At 42.9% G+C, this 24,915-nt stretch overlaps 1 protein-coding gene across 2 annotated transcripts in view; it reads left to right on the top strand.

Moving 5' to 3' along the window:
- PXDC1 (PX domain containing 1) overlaps positions 1-8,036 on the top strand; it is a 95,795-nt gene extending 87,759 nt beyond the window's left edge. For both annotated transcript variants that reach the window (XM_085540280.1, XM_085540279.1), the window contains 2 exons: positions 1,684-1,795; positions 6,407-8,036. In XM_085540280.1, coding sequence (XP_085396406.1) covers positions 1,684-1,795; positions 6,407-6,524 — 230 coding nt within the window. In that variant the 3' untranslated portion in view covers positions 6,525-8,036. The remainder of the gene's footprint in view (positions 1-1,683; positions 1,796-6,406) is intronic.
- Positions 8,037-24,915: the final 16,879 nt, after the last annotated feature.

Below are 24,915 nucleotides of genomic sequence, written 5' to 3' on the forward strand. Positions count from 1 at the left end.
GGTGCAGGTCTGGCTCCTTGAGCCCAAGAAGTGGGAGCCAACAAGTGTGTTTAATGTTCTAGTTGTGAGTAGGGAGCTTTGGATAACGTCTTGAGCTGATGTAGAAATCGAAGGTGAAATTTTTTGTGTGTGTGTTTCCTGACATTAGTCATCCTCCAAAGGTTGGATGTGGTTTACATGCTTTGCTTCTGAGCACCCAGAAATGTTTTCAGTACTGAATCCTGAGAGCATATTCACTGGTTTCTGTCCGAAATATGTTGCTGCCTTGAGAGAGCAAGGGCTGCAAAGTGAGTCCTTGCACCTGCTTGTTATGAAATGAAGGATCCAACAGTACATAGGTGACTCTGAAAGTAGTGTCTCCTACTTAATTCAGCGGAAATTACAACAGATACAGAGCACAATAGCTCTGCATTTTCATCAGCAGTGAACAAGAGCCTGCATGCTGCACTTGTAAACGTCTGCAAAAGTGACCCAGTGTCACCGCTGCTGAAATGTACCACCCACCACCACACTGTGCTCACGTCCCCTGGTTGGTCTCCAGAAACATTCATCCCGCATCGATGGATGTCAGTGTGTGGTGGATACAACAGAGAGAAGAGGATCAGGAGGAATCTAAATTCACAGTGAGGGTGTCTGACTGAAAGGCAGGGGCTAGCAGTAAAGGGAAGCCTCCTGCCAGCCTGCGTGTAGAAGAGCTGGGGAAACCATGTTAGTAGATCAATAACATGTTTTGTTTTAAAGTGAACTGAATTGATTTTAGTAGCCGAATCATACCTGCTTAATTGGAGGGAGAGCGGAGTAAGACCTACGCAGCTACTTAGAAGCACCATGTGGTGGTCTGTTTCATCATTTAACTGCTTGCTGAAAACACATTTGTAGAACGTGAGGTGGAAGTCTGATGATAAAATGACGCTTGCCTCACTGAGTATTGCACACTGGGAATGGTTTTGGAGACTGTCAGTGTTGTCAGTAGATGGCAGTAAATGCTAACAAAGCAGTTTGCACTGCAATAAAATACTGTAACTTTAAGTCATGACAAGGACAGTAGGAAAGACTGTGGTTTTCTTGTTGGTCATACTGCAACTTTCTGCATGGCTTACAGGCTCAAAAAAGCAGACACACAAATTGTGTGTTCTGTGAAAAAACAAACTGCCCATCGCATGGTTCTGTACGGAGTGATGAGTGATGGGGAGGAGAGGAAGCACCTCCTCATTGATGAATGTTGAATTTGAATTTATGGTATAAATTGTATTCTGCAGCACAATGCTGGCTCAATATGAGTCATGGCTGTTATATATATATGTATATATCTTGCTTAACTTGTGCAAGCCTTGGAAATCTGTCCAGGAAAAACTCAATTATGAGAAATGGTAGAACACAACTATACAGATGGGCTCCCATCCTGCTAAAAGTGATGCTTATTTTGCCACTGGCATTAATGGGACTGAAACCAGGCCTTGCTTTAAATGCTCAGTATCAGGAATTGATGATGTGAATAAGATTGCCTAAGCACTGGCAATCTGTAGGTGTATGAAGCTGTGAAACAAATTTCTTTCCTGTACAGCTGTTCAGTGTTACATGCACATCCCTTTTCACAATCTTATCAACTGTGTCTAATGTGCAGTTATTTCCATCTTTCTGTTTATTGGACTCTCACCTTGTTTTTCTTTCTTTTTATGACAGAAATCATGCGATCAAATGGATTTTGTTTAGCAAACACTGAAACGATAGTCATCGATCACAGTATAACCAATGGAAAAGAGAAGCACCTGGATGTGGATTCAGCAGAACACTTGTAAGTGTGGTTCATCCATGAATAATGCTGTCAGGCTTCAGATCAGCAGTCACTTTTTGGCTGTTTTTTATTTCCATAGAAAGATGCTGCTCTCTGTGTATTTCATAGAATCATAGAATACCCAGGTTGGAAAAGACCTTGAAGATCATGAAGTCCAACTGCAGCCTAACCAGTACCCTAACTCTAAAAACCCTCCACTAAATCAATACCCTAAGTACCACATCCAAATGGCTCTTAAACACATCCAGGGATGGCGATTCAACCACCTCCCTGGGGAGCCTATTCCAGTACCTAACTACCCTTTCTGTAAAGAAGTTCTTCCTTCATTAAGGAGAAAGGATGTTAGATTAGCCTTATTTGTAAATTCTGCCTGCTAATGCATGTAGGTATTTTGGGATCAGAAACCAGTAACCAGAAAACCTTTCATTTAGGACTTAAGTCAGTGCTGTATTGACAGATGGGTACTGATGAAAGTCAGCTCCTGTTGATTTATGTTGTGGAAAGTGATCGATGTTTCAGTGAGTTTCAAATAATGAAGCATTTAAATATTTTTAATGAGAAACATTGTCATGTATTTTCATTAGAGTCATCAAAATGATGGAAACAGAGCACTAAAAGCACTAAAGGCCTATGGAGGCTTTAGCTTAGAGTTCATCTCGCCATGTTTGAAATGTGATCATTGTCAGTCTGCAGTAGGGTTTAGAGCTTGACAAGATTTTGTCAGAGTCTGGAATGTATCTGGCTCCATTGTAATTTCTCTAAGTCTTTCTATTAATTTTTATAAGAAGGAGTGTTTAACACTTACTGATTTGAAAATAGAACTTACTTACAGCATTTGAATTCATAAGCTTATATTAATAAGGCCGAAATGATGCACTGGACATAATTCAATGAAGCTAAAGCCTGGACATTAAAGTTGATAGTTCATAGTAGATCATGTTTTAGTATCGAGAGTGATAAATGATCTCCCTGGTCTAATGGGAAGTGTCCCGCCTACAGCAGGGGGTTGGATCTAGATGATCTTAAAGGTCCCTTCCAACCCAAACCACTCTATGATTCTATGAAATCATTAGAGCAGGTTACCAAAGAAGGCCTTTTCCTGCCTCATTTTTATTATTTCAAAAGGTTTTGATTGAAAAGAATGCTTTGACCCAAGGGAAACTGACTGGTCTGGAATCCAAAAATTCTGTCACCTAGTTGTCATCCCAGTGTTTGTCCTATATAGAAAACCAGAAAATACTAAGACAGGAAAATCCTAATATGATAAAAACTGAGTGGTAGGTGTGGTTTCCCAGAAACCATGGTGGGAGAAATGAATCCAAACTAACAGATTAGCTTTGTGCATCTGTATGTTAACTCCCCTGAAGGAAGTTAAATTTTATGTCTGTCCTAAATTGGGAATTTTTCCTTTAAGTAAAAATCCTAATGGATTTTGGTTGCTGACATACTTGTATCAGACATTTTGCAAAGCATACTTATCTTTCAGATAGAAGCACCCAGTAGCATTCATCTGCCAAGGCCTTGCTGCACTGGTCAGCTGTTGGATTGCTTGCTGGGTTAGCCACTGAGTGGCCCATCTCCTGAAAAACCTGAAACTTCTGGCCAAAGAAACTCTCGTGTCTTTGCAAATTGGAGTTGCTTACTTTGTTGTTGCTTTTTGCTTCCTTCATTTTCTCTAATTTTAGTTGGCAGAATACCATGCTGTTGCAAAATGTGGCGGACCCAGTTTGCTCAGCCTCCTTGTGGCGAAAGCAGGTCTTATTTATATGTTCCTTTCAGTACTCTGCAGTGCTTCTCAAAGCAGAGGCGGTAAATAAATGCATCCAAACTCTGGTTTTGTTACATAGAAGTTCCTTCCTCTGCCGGGGCTGTTTGCACTTCTGTCTTTCCAGCCAGCAGTGGGCAGCAGAGGCTTTGGAACTGGACATGCTGCCTTTTTGGCAAACTTGTTCTGGTAACAGGTGTGTATTTTCAGGACAGTGCTGGTGCTGGTGCAAGCATCTTGTTATCCACAGGAGAAACTTCCATGTGTGGCAGTGCAAAAGCAGCATGGAGCTGGTTACGTTAGGTGCAGAAGGTTTCCAGGAAAACAAAGTCCTATGCTTGACAAGAAAAGGAAACTCTACTCCTATGCTTTTTATTCTTAAATGGAAGGAATAAGGAGTTCTGTTCAGGTAGTGCTTGCACACAACGTATTGAGAGTTCTGTAAACTTTATTTTGGGGAAAGACCTGTTGGTAGCTTGATGTGTTACACAGCTGCTAGTTGTAACACTGATTTACTGGGTTTGGTTTCTTCCAAGCACTGCAGAGCACTGCTTTGCAGACTCCCGTGCCTGCACTTTATTTCCAGCAGCAAGGAATGCTTTCTGCCTTCCCACAGCGTGTGAATGCTTTGTACCTTACATTCTGCTTGCAGTGCCTTATCAGAGAGACTGAAGTACCACAAAATATGTGGCCTTCCAGGTGCAATAGTCTGATTTTCTGTAATTGGCAAGAGAAAGAAAGCTGAGTCCAAATAGCTTTCTTGCTTCCTTTTCTGGCGTTGTCGTTCTGTCTGCTCCACTGGTGTTTCATAACCTGTTGTTTCTGGGCCTCTAGTGGTCTGAAAGGCAGCACAGCATCAGCTGGGAGGTAATTGCCAGAAACTAAGTCAAATCCCTTCTGCACATGTTCCCACGCGTGCAGGCAAGCAAACAACTTGAAGGGAGCAGGAGAATGAAGACAATAAACATTTGAAGCTCAGCTGACAATGAGTTTTTCCATGGTTGTAAGTAAAGATCATAGCAACAGCGCTGCAGGAGAAAAGACATGAGTTTCTCTTCAAAAAGTTGTGGTCCTCATAGTTTAGGATTGAGAAGGACCAGGCAGGAGTGGGGAAAAGAGACAGAGCCATCTGTGTCCTTCTGTTCTAGGATGTAGGCACTCTGCTATCCAATAAGCTGTGATGCTTTCCAAGAAAATGAGTTTTGAGAAGGGTGGGAGTGGGAGGTTAAGTTACCTGCTTCATTATCCTACTGGTCTTTTTTGATCATCTGAAGTACTTGATTCTTAGGGCTCTCTCAGATGAAGTTAGAAGGATGTCTGCGCTTGCGTTATTTAACTCCAGGAGTCCAACTGCCATAGGGAGGGCAGCAAGACTCTGTAGGAGGGATGTTGTAGTCACTGTTTCCTATTTGTCTCAAACATTTGGCTTTATACAAAAACAAATGCAGGGGGGAGACTCTCGCCCTTTCACTTCATAGGTACAAGTTCAATCTGCATACAAAGGCAGTTTCCGTTCCACGCTTGTGTGGGAACAGAGGCATTTCGTGTCACTGCCAAATGTCATGAGAACAAAATGGAAGAATGTGGACCTCAGCTTCGTGACTCACTTTTCCAGAGCTCACTTGCTGCTTCCTTCCTTAACACTAGTAGATTTGAAAGTCAGGGAGGACAAGATGACTTGTGTGCACGCACCATAGTTCTCACTGTGCTACGGTTGATTCATAAACATGGCTGTGTCGAGGAGAAGGTGAATGGGATCTGTTCTGAGTAGTTTCTGTGCAGTTTTTCTAGATTTGGAAAGCTCTAATTTCAGAGATACCCAGCACTGCTTAATAGAGGCTGTGTCCCGGGAAATTATTCATTTGTTAGCAGGAGAAAAGTCCTCGGAGCTGAAAATGAATTTATCATGCTTTTGATCCAGGTCAATTTCAACTGAATGTAGTAGCTAGATGTCATAAGATGTAAAGTTCAGGTATTGGAATGACAAGTGCCGTGAAGAGTCAGTGTCATACTTGAGAGAAGTCATAAAAAGGCCCTTTCAGTGCAGACTGCCATCTAAAGAGATTGAGAATTTGCTCTCCTACCATGCTGTGTATTTGCGTTTTGGCACAGTTGCAAAAGGGAATAACTGTCTTGTTTAACTGAAAGCAAACTCCTTTACCCATTCATCTCCACAGGGTACAATGAAGGTTTTCTGTTTATTTAAGGACATGCAGGGCAATGTTTTTCACTCATCTCTTAACCCTCTTGAGAGAGTGCTGAATTTGGTTTACGTAAATGACAGGAGATGTAATTTCTGATCTCAGCATTAGGAGAATGATGTGTAGGCTGATGTCACAGAAACTGTAATTTTATTGTTCACAGTTGATCTTCATGGACTTTGCTTGAGAACTTCTTGTATATGTTTTAATTTCAAGCTGCCAGGAGAGGGAGTGAGACGCTGATGATTGCAAAAGAAAAGAATTGGGACTGTAGATCTTTGCATTGCCAACTGAAATAGGAGGAAGGCTGACTTTTTATGTATTCTGATAATGGTAGGACAAGGGGGAATGGTTTTAAGGGGGACTGGCTTTACACTAAAAGAGAGGAGATCAGATGTTAACAGGAAATTCTTGACTCAGAGAATGGTGAGGCAGTGGCACAGCTGCCCAGAGAAGTTGTGGATGCCTCATCCCTGGAGTTGTTCGAGACCGCATTGGATAGGGCCCTGGGCAGCCTGAGCTGGTGGGTGGCAGCTCTGGCCTTGAAACTAGACAGTCTTTAAGATCCTTCCAATCTAAACCATTCTATGATTCTATGACTTAATGCCTTTTTTGTTTGTTTGTTTTGTTTTAATTTCTCCTTAGGTTTGAGAGTGTGAGTGACTTTACCTCAGAACTAGAAGACAGTGATGACCCAACAGCTTATGTCACCAATTTGACATACTACCACCTGGTCCCATTTGAGACTGATATTCTGGACTGAGACTGTTCAATGCTAGTCAGCCAGCATCCAGCCAACCTCTTCATCCATAAGCTCTGCTGTCTCAGTGCATCTCAGTGAATAAGGCTGTGCAGGCAAGACCAACAGCTGAGAAGCTGCAGCAAGTACACCACAAAGCTGGCTTTGTACTCTGGCCTTTTGTTGTGTCTTTCAGAGATGTCTTGTAAGGAGGTAACTGCTTCACTGTGAACAACAAACTCATTTTCCATGAAAGCAAGGCAGCAGAGGCCTCCTGGGACTTGAGGAAATCTCTGCAGTGTCTGTGGTAACTGCAGCTGTGATACAGCCACTAGAACTCGTGCTGTGGTCTGCTGTCATGCTCCTTGGCTTGCAGTGCAAGTTGAAACTTCCTCTTTTAGGATACCACCAGAAACTTCCCCTGATGTCCTGCCCACACTCTTTACGCTGTGTAAGCGAGAAAGCGAGAAAACCAGCTGAATTTTGTCGGTTCCCTCTGCAGTTGCTTAATGGATGCCTTGCAGGTCACTTTTTACTCAGCTGTCGGATGACTGGTGCCTTACAGGAGATGTCAGAAACACCATTGAGTGCCTCCAGGATACAGAACATGAGCTGACTGCTTTACTTCTTTTGATCATGGGTTTTTATATAACCACCAATGGGATGACTACTCTTTCCCTCTTTCCACAAGTACTAAAGCAGACAGCAGCTGGCATTGCAATGGACTACACACTATGATTAGGTACCTGAATGATGTCAGAGATCTGGAAAGCTGATGGGAAAGCTGAGCTGCCCTGCTAAGGGCGGTCAAGGCTACGACAGGCACTTGGATATGAATTTTGTCACGTGGACCAGAAAATGTGAATGGTGCTTACAGTTGTTTACATCAGAGAGATAGTTCCCTATGCATGTTTCTCCCCAGAGGATGGGGAGGAAGCCAATGAGATTTATTTCGTGTTTGGACTGAAAAAGAACAATAAGCTACAGCGTGCCTACAATGGTAGGAAAAACACCCACTCCCAGGCCAGCCTGACTCAAAGAGTCTTACTGGCTTTCTGAGATACACCTGCTGGGCTGGGTGCAGGCTTTGTTGTCATGTGAATGCATTGGTGACGGTGGGAGCACGAGCAGGATTGGAACCTGCAGCCTCTTGACTACTGAGTAGTGCAAGGTTAAAATCTCCTTGGGGTCTCTCTCTTGCGGAGTGCTATGAACTCCCAGCTCTCACGGTGAGAGCTCAGCACTCAGTGTCGTGGCCTGTCGTTGAGTTTTTTGTGATCTAATTGCAGACACAAAATTGAAGGGATTGAAACGTGAAAGAGGACATTCTGAACGTATTTCCTTGCAGTGGGGCTTACGTTGTCCTGAAGAAGTTGGTACAACTCCCTTCCTTTGCAGACTTCTCATTTCTATCTGTAGAATAACAGTCAAACAGCATTTGCTAATGTAAATAATAAATTATTTAGAATCCTAATTCTTTTACACAGTATGTTTTTAAAATATATTTTAAATGAAATAAAATATAACTCACCTTCAGTACGCTTTTTTGCAGCTTAAGATGGTGGCTTCTTTCTTTTTCTTTTTCCATCTTTCCATTTTTCAGTGCCTGGTCCTACTGTCAACACACTGTGTTGCTTTAGGTGAATCTACTTGGTCTGCTTATTTCTTTCCTAGAGTTTATGTTTTCTAGAGCACCAAAGAGTCGTTTTTTGTCGTGCTGTTGTCCCCTGGTTCGTTTGAATGTTCTTAAGAACTTTTAACCCCATTATAACTACTTACCTTTTTCAAAGCACTTTAAGATCTATCGTTTAAAAACAAAAGAGAAACACTGCTGTTTTTTGAATGGTAAAACCACATTTCTCCTTTAAAACAGTTGCATGCATATTGAAATCTGCATGGAAGGAGGAGTGTAATGCGAAGGAACTCACCTACAAACAGAAGTTGCACCATTTCACTTGGATTTTGCAAAAGTCATTTTTATCAAGTAGTTTCAAGTGGTGTTGCTGTGTAATTTATTTCACTTCACTAAAATCCATTTATCTGATAAATCAAAAGAATGTAAATGACTCTCTATATTGCTTTGTGCACAGAATCAATTTAAAATTACCTTTGGTTAAGTCGCTGCAACTTTCTCCTCTGGACCAGGTCTCTACAACTGGGAGAAGTTCAGAGTATGAATTATGCATGTGGTAGGTTCATACATTCAAAACAGATCTGTGGTGAAGCAGTCTTTGAGGAATAAAAAGAAGCTTGCCTTTTACAATTCAAGATACAGATTATGTGTGCACAAGGTTTTGGTAAATGATTACTAAGACAGTACTTAGAATCGTAGAAGAGTTGATCCTACTGGAAGGGACCCACAAGGAACCCAACATTCAAACCCTATAAGAGCGCTGTCCAAACACTTCTTGAACTCTGGCACTTGGGGCCATGCCCACTGCACTGGACAGTCTGTTCTGTGCCCGCCACCCTCTGGTGAAGAACCATTTCCTAGCCCTCTGCCTGACCTGGTCCTGAAGTAACCTTATGCTGTTCCCTCAGGTCCTGTCACTGTCACCAGCGAGCAGAGATCGGCACCTCTATATGAGTGAAACAGTAGAAAGCTAGAAATTTAAGTTTCCAGTGGAGCCTTCGTATGTATGTTATGGTACAGTCTTCAGAATTGTCTGCATTTCTGCAGGGTTCTGTTTGGACCAGCTGATATCCAGTAATGTTCCTCCACAGTGCAGGAGGGAGCAACATCACCACTGGGAAGACACACCTTCTCCTGTGTCCTGACAGCTCTTCGTATGGTGCTTGGGCCACTCCTATCATCTTCCCAGGTAATGTCCTCAGTGCTACACAAAAGTGAGAGGAGACCTTGGCCTGTGGGAACTGCGTCAGCTAAGCCATCAAGCATTCAGAAGCTAATAAAAGATGGCAAAGTAGAGTCCCAAATGCTCACTCTGTGGATTAAACATTTTTCTTCTGTTGGAACGACTCTCTTCCAGGTCACAAAACATCCTTGCATGTGTTTGTTGGGCATCAGGGGAGAGTTTACGTGCATTTTTCCCTTTTGCGGAACCCTTTTGGGGAATTTTCAAGCGGTGAAACAATTCCTCACAGAACAGAAATTGTCTCAAAGGAGTGAATACCTTAAAACAAGCCCCCAAAACATTTCTTGGCTTCTTCCTCTTCTTCCACCCTTGTGGTTGGCTTAGTCTTTGGCTAGGAGTGCTGGGAATACAAGCTGCTCCCCAGGCAAGGGCAGGGAGGACATAGAGCACAGGCAGGTGTTCTCCATTCTTGATTCATGGTAGTCGTATGGGAATTGGTAATTTCCATAGTCCAGTCCTCCTGAAAAGGAGTAAAATGATAGGGTTTGCATGGCTTGTGGTCATCATTAATACATAGAGATAATGTATGTTTGTTTGCCAGTTCATGTATTTGTAAACAAGCCTCTAGATGTACTAAAAGTGCAAAAAGACAAAAGCTGTTGGTGAAGTACAACTTGTGTTGTAGTGCTTAGTAAGTGGAAAGAAACTTATCACAAAATTGGTTGCCTATCATAGAAATATAGAATGTCTTGGGTTGGAAGGGACTTTAAAGATCATCTGGTTCCAACCCCCAACTATGGGCAGGGCTGCCACCCACCAGCTCAGCTGCCCAGGGCCCCATCCAATTTGGCCTTGAGCAGCTGCAGGGATGGGGCACCACAGCTTCTCTGGGCAGCTGTGTCACTGCTTCAACACCTTCTGAGTAACAAATTTCTTACTAACTTCTCACCTAAATCTCCCCTCTTTTAGTTTAAAGCCATTCCCCTGTCCTACCACTACCAGAATGTGTAAAACGGCAAATTTTGTACCTGGGGAAAGACCTCATAGCTGAAGTGTAAGGATCTGTTTGCTGCTGGTGCCTAGATAACAGCCTGCAGAAACATTCCTTGCAGTCCTTTGCTTAAGTGCTTAATGTCTGCTATGTGTAACTGTTTATCCTTTTCATTATTTGGACATGTTGGGTGTTCTTCCTTTTCTTTCCTGCATTCCCAGTTTCTCAAGCTGAAGCAAAGAGCACTGGGGGGCAGCAGGGCAGGCCCAGCACCTCCTGTGTTCAGAGACAGGCCAAGGCTGGACTGGGCTTTGGGTTTGCAGGTAGGTCTGACTGGGCAGGAATGGTGGCTGGGCTGTGGGGAGCTGAGGCACTGCCTCCTGCAGCATCCATAGGGCAGGGACTGAGGGCCCTAGGGCTGATGTAGGGGTCTAGGCCATAGGAGTGAGCAGCAACAGCAAGGCCTGTGGGTGTCCTCTGGGCCTGCATGCTGGATGTCAGGATTTTTGCAGGAAGCTTCTTCTGATACGCAAAGCACTACCGTTCATCTCAGTGTGTGTTGCTTCAGCAACTTGATGATATCACCCTATGCAACATCTTGTCCGTCACTCTTTTTGTTGTTATTTGTTAGAGCTAATACCTTTAAAAGCTCAGCCTTGATTCCAAGGCTACCCTTTATAGCAGGAATAGTCTAAAAGTCAGCACCAAACCCTATGAAAAAAAAAAAAAATAGATGACTGTTTTCTTCTTGCTTCCTATAATAACGCTCATTCCTGCCCCAGTTAGCTACACCTGAATTCCCTTCTCCCCCTCCCCACACAAATTATTCAGACTATTTTACCAGTCAGCTTTCATCAATGTAATTGCTTGCTTATGGAAATAGTCACACCCTGAAGTGCTGTTCCCAAGCTTTATAGCACACAGAACATGCTCATTTTCCCTGTCGTCAGGTAATTTCTTCTTGCTCTAAACCCATTCTCATTACAGTTAATACTGTTAGCAATACATATACTGGGGGATTTAGACAAGGGAAACACACCGAGGTAATATTGTGTATGAAGTCAGTATATACAGATAGATTTAATAATGGGAATTTGCACTCACATAAGAGATCAGAACAACAGTGAAGATACGGAGGTTGTTCAGATGCATTTTTTTATTGAATTCAGAATTTCTCAGGGTCTCCCAGGCACCACTAACATAACATCTATCCTTACTGTTAAAGCACATAACCCCACATGCACTGCTGAGAGAGAGAACAGCTCACACTTCCATATTGTACAGAGGGGCACCAAGAGATGGTAAGGACAGGATTTTGCAGTGCTGTGTTTTGGCCTTGTATACAAGGTTGATACAGATGCCTTGTATCATAGGACAGGCCTTGCTACAAAGGTTTTTTTGTCATTCTTTGCTTGAAAGGCTGCTGTTATGGGAACTTGCTCAGGTTGGAAGGTCGAGAAAAGCTCCTTCACATTTAAGGATACTCTATATAGTAGTGAAATTCACTTTCTGCTGCCTGGCAAGATTACTTACATCTGTGAACTGACCCATTCCAGCTGTATGAGGGCCCACTGTTGCCAGAAGGGCAAGGATGAGTCCCCAGCCCACACTGCATGAGTGCCCTCAGCACCACCTCCTGGTATTCAGATTCTCTTCTAACTTTACAATAAACATAACACTGTGGGAGGCCTGCGGGCAGCTTTGTAATTTCCACGGGGAAGTTAGCTTCATTTAGCACTGTAGTTTGATTTGAAAACAGCCTGCAAGCCATCATGACCTCTTGATTGGCGGTACCACCTTGGTACAAGGTGAAACTGGAAATGTAAATTGTTACAGCAGAAGACAACTTGGTTATGTAAAACAAAGAAAGCAGCGCAGCACCACCACTCCCAGAACAGCCGTAGCAGAAATGCTAAGTCCTGGCCTGAAGCAGTGATTGAGCACAGGAAGGCAGGGCCAACCCAGGGGAGCTCAGGTGCAAGCAAGCAGCTGAGTGACTGGAAGGGGTGGAGCCAGAATCTGACCCTTTCCAGACCTTATTTGGCAGTGGAGGCAGGGGAAGCTTGCTGGAGATCCCTGTGTATCTAAGGATCTTCTGGGCTATCTGAAGGGTAAGTGTTTATTTTGTTATATGTTTCTGTGTCTACTGCTGTTGTATCTAGGCAGATCCAAAGAGCTTGCTGTTCTGACATCTTGTTATGCTTTTTATTGTGCTGTGAACACTGTTGTTCATTATTTTCTCTTGTAACTATTACAATTACATTGAACAGAATCTATGACTTCTGAATTAATATATGCTCTTCCTACAGTGGAAGCTTCCATAAATGTGTGAAGATCCTTTTTGCCTCGTAGGAGCTGGGTTTAGAGGTTCTGAAATGGCTTTCAGATATATACCTACATGTGTATGAGGAGGGGATGCAAGGGGAGCATGTGCACAACTTGGAAAGAGAGGGATGGAGAAATAAGGGAAGGATTGTAGTACAAACAGAGGATATCATGTTGGTCATCTTCAAGTGCAATCAGGGTGATTTCTTCTTTTCAAACTGAGCAGCTTTGATCTTTCTACTTCACCCCTACTGAAGTGCAGGTGGGAGAGCATCAATACCTTTGGGTTTGGTTGTGAGCTGATTGAGGGAGCTTCCCAAATTCAGGTTTATCCTATTTTGTATTGCAGTACCCATAGCAGCAGTTCACCAGGCTGTAAGAAGGCTTACAATTAAATCTCTCTGTGCTTAACAACCTGAGAAATGGTGAAGGAGGAGTGCCAAGTACAGAGGATGGGTATTTAGATATTTGAGGAGGCAAATCCTAGCAAATGAGGAGTGTTAGCAGATGTTGGCAAACAGGAGCAGGAACTCCAGGTTAAGGATATGGTAACAGGTACTGTTGCAATAGATAATTAATCTATCAGGCTTTGGTTTAAGGGGTTTAAAGTGGAGGGGAAAAAAACAAAAATACAAAACCAACATTATTTTATGTAGACGCACAGTGTTAGGGTTTCTGTAAGGCAAATAATAGGGTAGAGAAATACATTGCTAAGTGAGACAAGGAGGTGTTGCAGAGTAGCTATATGGCTGTGATAAATAGAGAAGATGGCATCATTACTTTAGACAGCTTTGAGCTTACAGCTCCAGATCCAGGGTTTTAGGCTGAGCAGAGGCTGTCAGGCACTGTGGTACCTCCTGGAAGAGCGGGATTTTCACTGGTAGAGTGCTTCAGGTTAATGAGGGAAGCAGGAAGCAATTAGATCTTAATGTGCAAGCTTACTAGGCATATCAATAGTAATACACTAATAGCTGCAAAGGGAGATATCTGTCTTCTGTGCTTTGTATGCAGTTACATATGTTCACTCAGGGGCCTCCTTTAATCAAACTGAATAGGGGAAATATCCTGTCTGCCTATGGTGATGTTACCATTCTGGTCCTTGGCTGTAGGGCTAGAAATAGTTGAGGGCTGTCATGGCTGCAGCAGGCGTTGTGGTTACAGATCAGGAACAGAGACACTATTAGAGCTTGTGAATGTGGAATTTTAGGGTAAAAGGAAGTGCACAGAGCATGTATGTGGAAGAAGGGCTATCCTGAATAAATAAAACCTGCATTAGGCTGTTTCTACCAAAGAAGCTATTCCTATCTCATCAGCTTTCTGCCTCACTGCTACTGTGCTTTAATAAGTGGTGAAATCTAAGTGCTGCTTTGATTAGGATTCCAGATGCCTCTGTTCTGTGCACAGCTGATGGCATTCAGGCAGCCAAGCTGTTCCCAAATGAGACACCTGGAAATCAGTGTCAGGACAGAGCAGAGCAGGGTCTGCTGCTCTGTCAGCTGGTGTGATGCTGTATTTCCCTCACCATCCTGGAGTTCTAGGGGAAGGCCTGGCTTCCTTTCCAGGTCTGCCACGGCATTAGACCTTTTGAGTAGGAAAGGCCTGGGATGTGATGTGCAGTCCTGGTTTATTTTTTTAGAGCTTGCAATAACAGCACCCACCTGTGTGTGGTAGCCAAGGCAATCGCCACATTGCTGGGCTGGGCGGTGGAGAAGATGCATCTTTCCTTTGGGCAATGGATTGTAGTCAACTTAATGCCGTAGGTATCAAGCGCTTTCTGGAAGCCTTTTGAACCAAAACTGAAAGTACTCATGCCATTCCTACTGCGGATCTGAGCAATCTCCTGTTACCTCCTGCAGCTATTACTAGTAACAAACTGTCCATGCTCTGTGGAACTCCCTGCTCAGAATGCAGACTTCCTTCATAAGCTTCACTGTGTTCCTGAACACTCTACCAGCTGTATCCAGTAACCTTAAAAGAAACATGGCTGTAAGCCTTACATTGAATTTTACTTCAAAAATTTCTGTGCATGTACCTCAACGTGCAGTTACCTGAACTTGTGTTAGCACTGTTTTATTTTGAAGGTAATACTGCAGGAGTGGTTTTCTAAAGCCTAGTGAGAGGTAAAGGGCAGGTCTTTATAGCTTAGCATTGCTGCTAGAACATGCCTTTTAAAAAGGGAAGCCTGCAAGCTGAGTCTCCAACTAGTGATGCTAATGTAAGAAATTTAATGGAGTATACTTGCTAGTGAAGATTTTTCTTGCTGCTTTTATATGGAGAGCTTCTTTCTGCAAGTGTAAGTAAACTGGTACAAAGCTCAGGAATAATACCTGATGCCCTGTTTATATTCTAGTACCAGTGTGATATCTTTATTACACACAGTGGAGAACCAAGCTCTTCTCTGTAGTTTATTTTGTCCCTGCTCTGTAAATGAAGCCTCTGAACTTGCTCAGGCTCATGGCCAGCTTCCAGACCTCCCAGCCCTGGTCAGGGCTGCTGCTGTCAGCCCTGGTTACAGGGAGGGAGGAAGCAGTTTGCCTTTGCTCTCAGGAAGATACTTTCATCCCTTCCTATAATGCGAGAGACCAACAGGGAGCATTTAAGCAAGTAGATGAATGTCGTGCACAGGAAATGTGGAGTAAACAGCTGCCCTGCTTCCTTGTCTCTTACCAGAGCAAAGAGGAGGCCCTGTTGCTTCTCTCTGCCTCTCTATCCAGATACACACCACATATTCATCTTCATGAGTCCGGAGTTTCATTACTGTGACACATTATGATTCTAATTTGAGAACTAGTGAAGTGAATGAAGCTGCCTGTCCTCAGGAGCATGGGGAGGCTGGCAGGTCATGGCTAGGCCCAGTCCTTCAGTGAGCAGCGCAGGTTAGGTGTTGGTGATTGGGGTACACTCAGTAGTCCAGCTAGTCAGATAGGCCCATAGGGGATGAAAAGGACCAAGGCTGGGAAGTTGACTTGTTGGATTTTGGCTGGTGAGGAACAAGTGTGGGCTCATAGCTTGGTTAGGGACTAATAGAAGGGTTTAATGCCTCTCCCAAGGGAAAGAGGAGCAGAGGACCCCAGAGAGGCTTTTCCCAGTTCTGTTTCCAGCAGCCAGATCCAAGGTCACACAGCTGCACACTGTCAGTGCTGCCTTGAGCAACAGCTGTGAAATCCCAGGGAGGAGGAGAGGCTGCATGAGCAAACACCAAGATCAAAGTCATGTGGACAAGACTACTACAAAGAAGCTAATTAGTTTTCTGCTCACTGCAGAGGAGGAAGCTGGGGAAATTCCTAATGCTCTTTTCAGTAGGAGTTTAGCAAATAATCAGCCTGAATTTTGAAGTAATAGTGGAACCGGCAGTGCTACAAATGAACAAAATGAAAACAAATGGATATCCAGCCCTGCTGGTATTCACCCAGGTGTTCTGGAGGTGCTGAGGCATGGGGAAGGCCTTGCTAAGTTTGAGGCATATGATAATAACATTTGATGCTGATAAATCTGAAGTTCTGGTGAAGGCCTCATGTACAAACTGAGCTCTGATTTAGTTATTGTGATTTAAGTGTGACACTGGGCTTATAACAACTGTAACCATTTATTTCTCTGTGGTAATGAAAAATACAGTGGCTAAAAGAAAAGCTTGGAGATTCATGCTAGTCTCCACAGCCCTATTTCTTCCATGTTAAGAGTGTTGCAGCAGCAGGAGGAGAAAGATATTGTCTCATACCTTTCTTTGTGCACAAAGCTGTTCAAGGGGGAGTTGAGTAGACTGAGTTTTCCATCCTTGGAAAAGGGCTGTGTTAGAGATGTACAAAATGAGTGATGTGAAAGGAGTGAATAGAGAGATTATTTCTCCTAGCATGAGTACAGGGGGCCTTGAAGCAGCACTAGCAGATTGGCTCAATGTGAACAGGAGGTGGCTGTTCATGTGGAGTGGGTGATGACTTTTGTGCTGCCTGCATAAGGATGGTGCTGGAAAAGGGCTTAGAGAAGATTTGCCTTGAGTTTTAGTATCTAGACAAACTTCAGCAGGCTCAAGGAACCCCTTGAGGCTGGAGAGTTACTGGTGAGGGGACCATTAGGGTGGAAGGGTCTCCCAAATGGTATTTACTATTACTATTTACAGGCCCTGCTGCAGGCAGGGAATTAAACTAGGAAGACTAAGGTCTGCTCAGATGACTGTTCCTCTTATGGTTTTACACAGGTGCATGCCTTTATCTATTTTCTTTTTATGGTAATCCAAGTTATCCTTCTTAAAAATAGAATTCTGTCCTGGATTGTCTTATACTACTGTGAAAATTCAGTGCTGGGTCCTTTGATTCACTAAGTGTTTGGAAAAGCTCTGACACTGTATAAGTGCAGGTCTAAGTAGTCTGAGCTTAAGTCTTCAGTTTTGAGTCCAGTTAGAAAGGTGAGCATCCTGGCAGCCAGCCCTCTAACATCAGGAACCTGTGACTTTATCCATTTCTGCATAATCCTCAGGCCATTTGGAATACTTCTGTGGAGATGCTGTCTTACTCTTTGTGTGAAACCTTCTTATAATGTTTGTTCGTTTGCATCCTTCTGCTTCTGTATTTTGAGGGAATTCGCTGAAAGTGGTTTCCATGGTTACAAGGACACAGTTGCTCTTGGAATGAGAAATCTGCAGAAAGCAAATGCACAAACCAACACATCTGGAGCAGGGAAAATGCTTTGTATCCATAATGGCCATTCCATGCTAAGTAAAAGCCAATGTGAAATGAGGAAAAAAAATTGACATTCTTTTCAGCCCCTTTGTCTTGCTGTGAAGTGTAGTGCTCTTTTAGTGTTGTGTCTTTTCAGACTGCTGGAAGCACCGTTATTTCTGTAGTAGCTCGAGTGTTAAAAGGTAGGAAATAGCCTACGTTGCAAAATATGCTATTAAACCAAGTTGTGTGGTTTCATTGTGTAAGGAAGAAAAGTACTTTCTTTAACCCAGGATTATACTTAAGGAAAGAACCAAACTCAAGTGCGAAATCCAGAATTTTGGGAGGGAGGCAATGGTTTCTTCCTCATTGTTAGAGTCCTTGGTAGCAATGGTAGCTCTCTGGCCAGTTCAGCACAGTGCTTGATGTGTTGGCCACATTTATAGAGGTAGTACAGGGCATGCTTTAAGCATGTTTTTTGTGATGCATGTTACCTGGTTGCTATAAGCCTGAAGCAAGCCTTGGTCCTTTAGTAGTGACTAAAGAAATAACTACTCTTAACAAAGCTTTAAGGAGCCCTGACTTTGCAAGCAGGGAATAAGTTAGAAGGCCTTTCAGAAGAGGTCATTGCAGAGCTTCTGCATGCATTTGTAGCCTGGACAGAATAACTAAGTTACCCAAATCACTCTTTACCAGAAAAAAAGTGCTGCTCATTGGCAATCAGGCAACTTTGATTAATGTTCTGCAAGTCATGACTAGTGAAAAGGAGAAGAGCAGACTACAGATAAGCTTAGTAGTTACTCCTCCTTTATTTCCTCCTCCACGATGCTTAACTGTATCTCTTTGCCTCTTCAATGCAAAACTGTTTGAGCAAATACTAACGCCTCCAAGGTGAGTGCAGCTGCATCTCATGGATGCTGATTAAAAGCACTTGGGACTGACTGATATTCCTGGCAAGGCTATCAAATGATTTATGTTAATGTCTTTTATTTGCATTAGTTTCTTCGAGTTTCCTTATCTGGCTACTGTTAAATGTGAACCTTTTGGCTGAACGTACCCTAAAACCTCCCAGTTAATTTTAAGCATAGGGTTTTGGGACTTCTTATAAAGCCCAAGTTGCAGATGTCTCTTTGTTAGCAATTTCTACAGCTCTGCAGTACTTAGGAAAAAATAAAATGAGGTTTTGATGGAAAGAGCAGCTAGCCATTTAGGGGAGCTTACCAAGCAGTAAAACACTGCAAATGGCAATAAGCATTCAGTTCCTAAAGCAGACTGCTTTGTGACTTTCATATTCTAATGAAGTGACTAGAATTTATTCCTTGTTATTTATTGCAGGTGGTGGCTTAGCACTACAGGATATCCATATTTTATAGTGTGCTCTTGTGAAGCTTTCACTGCTGAGGACTTAAGCAGCTACTGGCTGCGATGAATGTGTTTCTGCTGGGCATGTGGCTGGGTGTAGCTTGTGTTGCTCGGCCACTATGGTCTCCTAAAGCCGTGAGGATCTTCCAGCAGAGCAGTGGCTGATTGGTGGGGAGAGCTTTTGAAAGGTGTTTATTGATGGCCTGATAGGTCAGCTAGTGGTCCACAAATGCTTCTGCAAAGGACAGCAGTGTTTGTGGTTGGTTCCTTTTCACCATCCTACTCTGTTGTGAGAGGAGCCTCTGCCAGCTGTGTTAAATGAGATGACTAATCTGCCACATACTCGTTAAACATTGTATTTTTATGATACACCAACTCTTTGCCAACTCAGTACTAATTAGGATCCATAATGAGTGTTATTTGCCTCTTAATTAATATGAGCAGAGTAGAAACTTCAGTAAAACCTAAGCAACTAAGGAGCTCACATCAGCCTTTACAAAAGCAGCTTAGAGACAGGAAAGCATTCACACTGGACTGAAATGGTGTGCCAATAGCAATGCGCTGGCTACTTCTGAAAACTGGGGCATGGCTGGCATTAGAGCCTTTTGGTCACCTCAGGGTAAAGCTGCACAACATGGCAAGGATGAATTCATTCTGTTATTTGTCACTCCATCTGACAGTCAGCCCTCTGTACGATGTTACAACGCTTTGAATATGAGGATATTTATGATTCATTTGGAAGTTGGCTGCTCGTGCACCAGAAGGTCAAGGTAATCTTGCAGAAGGCTTCTATGGATGTCTGCAGCTGTATGTTAAACCCATCACATCAAATTCTTCAAGGCTATCTTGCTGTGACCTGGTGTGCACTGAAATTACGTGATGATAGCAAAAGAAAAAACCCTCTGCTTTATAGACAGTACCTGTCAAGATGCATGCAAGAGTGAGTGGAAGAAAATATGAGAAATCAGCACTAGGGCATGTGTTGTTTTATGAGAGCATAAAGCTGCATTCTTGCCTTGATGACTTCTGGAGGACCACTCCCTTGGGTTAGTCTGTCTAAAGTTGATACAGAGAGAAACATGATGGGAAGCAGCTGGAGAAAAAGAATCTGTTCTCAGGGCTTTCTTGGTTGCTGATCAAATCCTACACTTTCTCCTCCTTCACTGAGGCCAAGTCTCTTTGGACAATGGATGAGCAAAGAGATGATCTGAAGGTCTGACAGTTTGTTACTTTAAAGGAACATTGTCTTTTCCAGCTGACCTAGCCTAAATGACCTGGCCTTTTATCCTTTTAGCGCAGGAAAAATGTTAGTTTAAAACTACTGTAAATGTGCTCGTAACCATCTCCTCTCAAACTTGCCTTTTATGTATCTATACTTTGTATCTGTAAAAACTAAAAAATGACAAGTCAAAAGATCAGAGCATCATTTTTAAAAACAAGGCTTTCTTTCTAACCAAACTGCTTTAAAAACTGCAGCTCCAGAAGCTGCAGATCTGGGTGTGCGGAGTCATTTTTACAGCTTAAAAACAGGGAAATGGCTGAACTGATCCTGCAAACTCTTTCCAGTTGCAGCAGGTAAATGCTGTGCAGTCGGGAGTGCAGGGGCTCTTGGGTGGAGGCCAAGGTCTTGATTCAGCTCACAGTGAAGCAAATGAAAAGATGCCCATTCACTTTGAGAAGAGCTTTAGGCATGATCCTTGACCCATGATGTGAAAGATATTAATGGAGCCATTCGCGGTAGTGGAGCTTGCTCTGACTCTCTCTATGCAGTAGCTGCCTTCTGATGTTCACAGGCAAGCAGCAGTGCCCTTCTGGGGGAAGAGGAACCTTTAAAGTAACTTCTAATACTCAGAGAACTTGAGTTCTGTGTACATGAAGTCCGTAGGGAGGAAAGAGGGAGACCTTGGAGAAAGGCCTGCTAAAGGCATGTGTCAGAAACAGACTTGAGGAGCAACTATGAGATCATCAGGAAAATGCGCTCTGTTAAAGCCATTATGTTCAGCTCAGAGCTGCAGTGTATGGATAGCTCAGCAGTCACATAACTGAAGATTTTACTTTCCCAGAGCTAAATTTGTCTAGACTTAAATGTTGCAGCCGATTCTGGATCTTCCTTTCCAATGAACAGTCTCCACTTTGTGGTTTGAGCAGGGAAGAATTTGTGTATTCTGGAAAGAGGGGATCCCCATTTTGTGATTTAGATTTCCCCTTAACATGGACCCAGTGAAAGGAAGACCGGGTCTCAGTGCTGCTCAGGAGAATCTGTCTTTTGTGGGAAGGTGCTGGAGCAAATCTCAGCATGTCTTGTGCTGACTAAGCATAGGGTTAGAATCCCAAAGGTGTTTCTTTCTGCTGTGTTTGACTAATGTGTGTCTGAAGAAGGTGATGAGTCTGTGGAGAGCCTGGAGCATTATGAGGTGTGGCTTAGGCAACTGGAACTGTTGCTTTAGAGAAGAGGAGGCTCACGAAGATTTTATTGCTCTGTATGATCACCTGAAAGGAGGTTGTGGTGAGGTGGGTGTCAGCTTCTTCTTCCAGGTAACAGTGATAGGATGAGTGGTAATTTTTGAAGTTATACCATTGAAGTTTCAGGTTAGATATTAGGAAAACCTTCTCAGAGAGATTGGTGAGCACAGGCTGCCCAGGGAAGTGGTAGAGTCACCATCCCTGGAGGTGTTCAAGAAATATGTGGTTGTGGCACTGAAGGACATGGTTAGTGGGCACTGTGGGGATGGGCTAACAATTGGACTAGATGAGCTTAGCAGTCATTTCCATCCTTAGTGATTCTATGCTTGGTGAGGGTCTAGCAGGCTTCAGAAGTAGTGAATAAATCCATGTAAGTAGAGCTGGGAACAAATTAATCAAAAGTCAGAGCAGCAGAGAGCTATTCTCAACTGCTTTTTATTGGGTATTACAGACAAAAGGAAGCAACTGAGTTACTTGTACAGTGAGCCATCCCAACGTGCTTTGAGGAAAAAATGAGCTTTTGTTGCTGTAATCCAGAAGTGATTTTAGTAATAAGGATGGCTGATTCTCAGATTAGTTAGACTTCCCATCAGATTTAGTGTTTCCATTTAGAAATAAGTGCCAGAAAGAAACCAATATGCTGCATTTCAAATGCAAAGGATGTATCTCTCTTCAAAGGAAGCGTAGCTGCAGTTCTGATTTGATCTCCCAGCATTAGCTGAATGTACGCTCCCTAGAAAATAGGTCACAGCAAGAAAGGCAGTGAAGTTGAAAGGAAAAAAGGATGAGCTGCAGTAACTCGAGAGACAAGGCTTTGGTGTTCAGTAGATGAATGATACTGACAAGCTGCTTGCTTTCAGTTGAGTGTAAATATTAATACCTTTCATGTTGTCAGATGCTGCCTTTTACTAAGAACTACTAAATAACAGTATTGCAACCTACATTTGAGCTCAGAGGGTTATATGGCAAAGGAAGTTGTAAATGGTCACACTTAATCTCTCTTGAATGAACAATTCCAAGTCTTATTTATGATCTGTGTGAAAGTGACAGACGTTGCTTTTCGGTGGCTCACTAAACACATACAAAACAAATGCTACTATTACTGCCGTGCTGCAAATGTCCATTTACTCCATGGCTGTTTTCTATCCTAACATGTCCCTTAGAGCTGTGTTTCTGTACTTGTTCTGTGAGACAGTCAGTTCTCTTGCTTGAATCCTTTTCTCTCTGGCTGTAGCTCCAGTAATGATATCACACCTGTCTACCCTAAACCTCCTCGTTCTGTCAGAAATACTTTATCCAGGACACAGATGGATCTCTACCTTGCAGTAAGATGCAATGGGCTGCCCCATTTGTACTGGCCAAGTGCTGTGGGTTTCCATTCTCCTGCATCCCTTCAGCTTCTGTGGAAGTCAGTATTGTCTGACTCATTCCTAAATAACTGTTCACTTTCCTGAACATTTTTTATGTACTTTGGGTACAGTGAACGCTTGCTTTAGTTTAGTATCAGAATTTGGCTAGCCCGTGGCTGCAGAGGGATGTTTTTGATGGCTTCAGTGGTATCTGATAGCTCTGTGGTTTGCTTTTTCTGCTTGTCTCATTGTTATTTCAAGCACATAATTGTGTTGCTAAAATGGAAAGGGGCTAAACAGATATATTTATTTATTTATTTTAAAAAGGGTGGGTTTCTTCCAACCTGGGGCTTAACATGCTGAGCAAAAGCAGGATGCTGACCGAGTTTGCTCCTCGAGTTCAATTTTCTCACTTTTGCTATGGCTCTACTATTATTTTTTCCTTGTAACAAAGAACTTTTATGGTACTGAACTACTTCCTAGCTAATTATCACAGCCGTTTGAGTGTAATTTGAAACATCATGTGGTATAGACAATTCTGTGATTGTGTTTCATTCTTGTTTGCAATAATTTGCATTCTCGTTCCCCTAGTAATTGCAGTATAGCAATCTGGAAAGAGTTTGCCATGTCATTCTTATCAGCATAAAGTTATTCCTAGGGAAAACAACTCTTTTAGGACTGATACTTTCTGGTGTGGTTGAAGGAATGACCCTTCAGTGCCAAATATATATGTGAGTCAACTGTATGTAGACAGTCATATCTATCCAACACACCACCCATTCTCATATGCTTAAAAAAAACACCCCTTCACAGTCTAAATGACTAAAGAACTTGGATCTAAATACTGGTCTAGAACTAAAATAATGGTTAGGACAGAGCTGAAGCAATTTGTGTTCCTTGGCTGCTTCTAACTTTGCATTGTATTCTAACTTTGCATTTGTATTGCTGTGAGGTTACATACAACTCACCCCATACCTCTAAGATGTTGCTTTAGTTATCAACCATAAAGGTGCATTAAGCCCATGAGTCTGGTAGGATTTAAAGCTGTGCTGCTAGTAACAGTGCTTGCACGTTAGGGTTTTCACATTAAGCAGCAGCACTGTACACAGATGCATTCCATGAAGGAGCCAGCCTCTATTTGCCCAGATGATGTTCTGCCAGCTGAGGAAAGGGCCACAAAGGCCCTCTTGGCAGATGAAATCTAGAGTGTGGCTTGCCTCTGAAACTTGGCTGTAAGATCGATTCAGCTATTACTTGTAGATTCTGCCCTTCCTATGGCCCTGCAGGGTGGATAAGTGCCAATTTGGAGTGTAAATTCCTATATGATTGTCTGAAGTCAAATGCATTGTTTGATTCAGGTGTGTTTACAAGTGTTTCTGATAGGGATTTAAGAGTAGAAATTGAAGGAAAATCTGTATTATGCCATAGAAGAAGCCTATTTCTGTATTTATCTGCCATCTGATGGCTCTATGAGTTGAGACTGGCCATGTTTCAGAGGGGTCTGTCTTTGTGGTCGCATTCATTGGCTGTAAATGAGCTGTAAGGCTCATTTAGCGATCATGTTAGTTGAAGGCAATCAATGAAATCATCCTTCTCATTCCAGCTGTTTCCATCTTGTGATGCTTTGTCTACTCGAGGCATCTTTTGTGTGTGTTCACCAGGCTTTACAAGTCATCATGTTTGTTAACTACTGCTGCATTCCAAAGCCTCAGATGTCCAAGTAACGTCTGTTTTTTGGGAGGTAAAATGTAACCATGAGGTATAATGCTAGTGAAATTTTTAGCTAACAGCAGTCCAGAGAACTGCAGTTGCGTGTATCTTCAAGTAAATTCATTTGAAGTCTGTTAGGGGATGTTATTTTCCCATTTTCTGTGTTAACTAGCCGTGAATGTTGTTTGATTGGAATGACTGACCCTGGAATGTGTTCAAAGGAGGGCAACAAAGCTGGTGAGGGGTCTGGAGCACAGGCCATGTAAGGAGAGGCTGAAGGAGCTTGAAATGTTCGGCCTGGAGAAGAGGAGGCTCAGGGGAGACCTTATAGCTCTCTATAACTTCCTGAAGGGAGGTTGTAGTGAGCTGGGGGTTGGCCTCTTCTCTCCTGCCATTAGTGATAAGACCAGAGGTAATGGTTTCTAGCTGCAGCAGGGATTGTTTGTGCATGTGTTCACTATGGTAGATCTTTGCCAAGCAAGAAAGTGTGATTTACTTTGAGAGATGGTCAGAGTGTATCCTTAGATTTGCTCTATGGAGTGTAACTATGGCATCGCTCTGCTCTAGGCTTCAAGACTGAGATGTACTTTCTCTTTTATTTTTTATTTTTAATAAAAACACCAAGGAGGTCAAGCATGCCAGGAAAGCCAGAGCAACATCATGTTCAATATGCAGAATTTAAAGTATGTGAGTGTATCAATGCACTTCCTGTATTTTCAAATGTCATTCCATAAGCTCAGGCAG

Source organism: Coturnix japonica, chromosome 2 (genome assembly GCF_054131305.1).
Source record: "Coturnix japonica strain WE chromosome 2, WE-NBRP24, whole genome shotgun sequence".
NCBI classification, from domain to species: domain Eukaryota; kingdom Metazoa; phylum Chordata; class Aves; order Galliformes; family Phasianidae; genus Coturnix; species Coturnix japonica.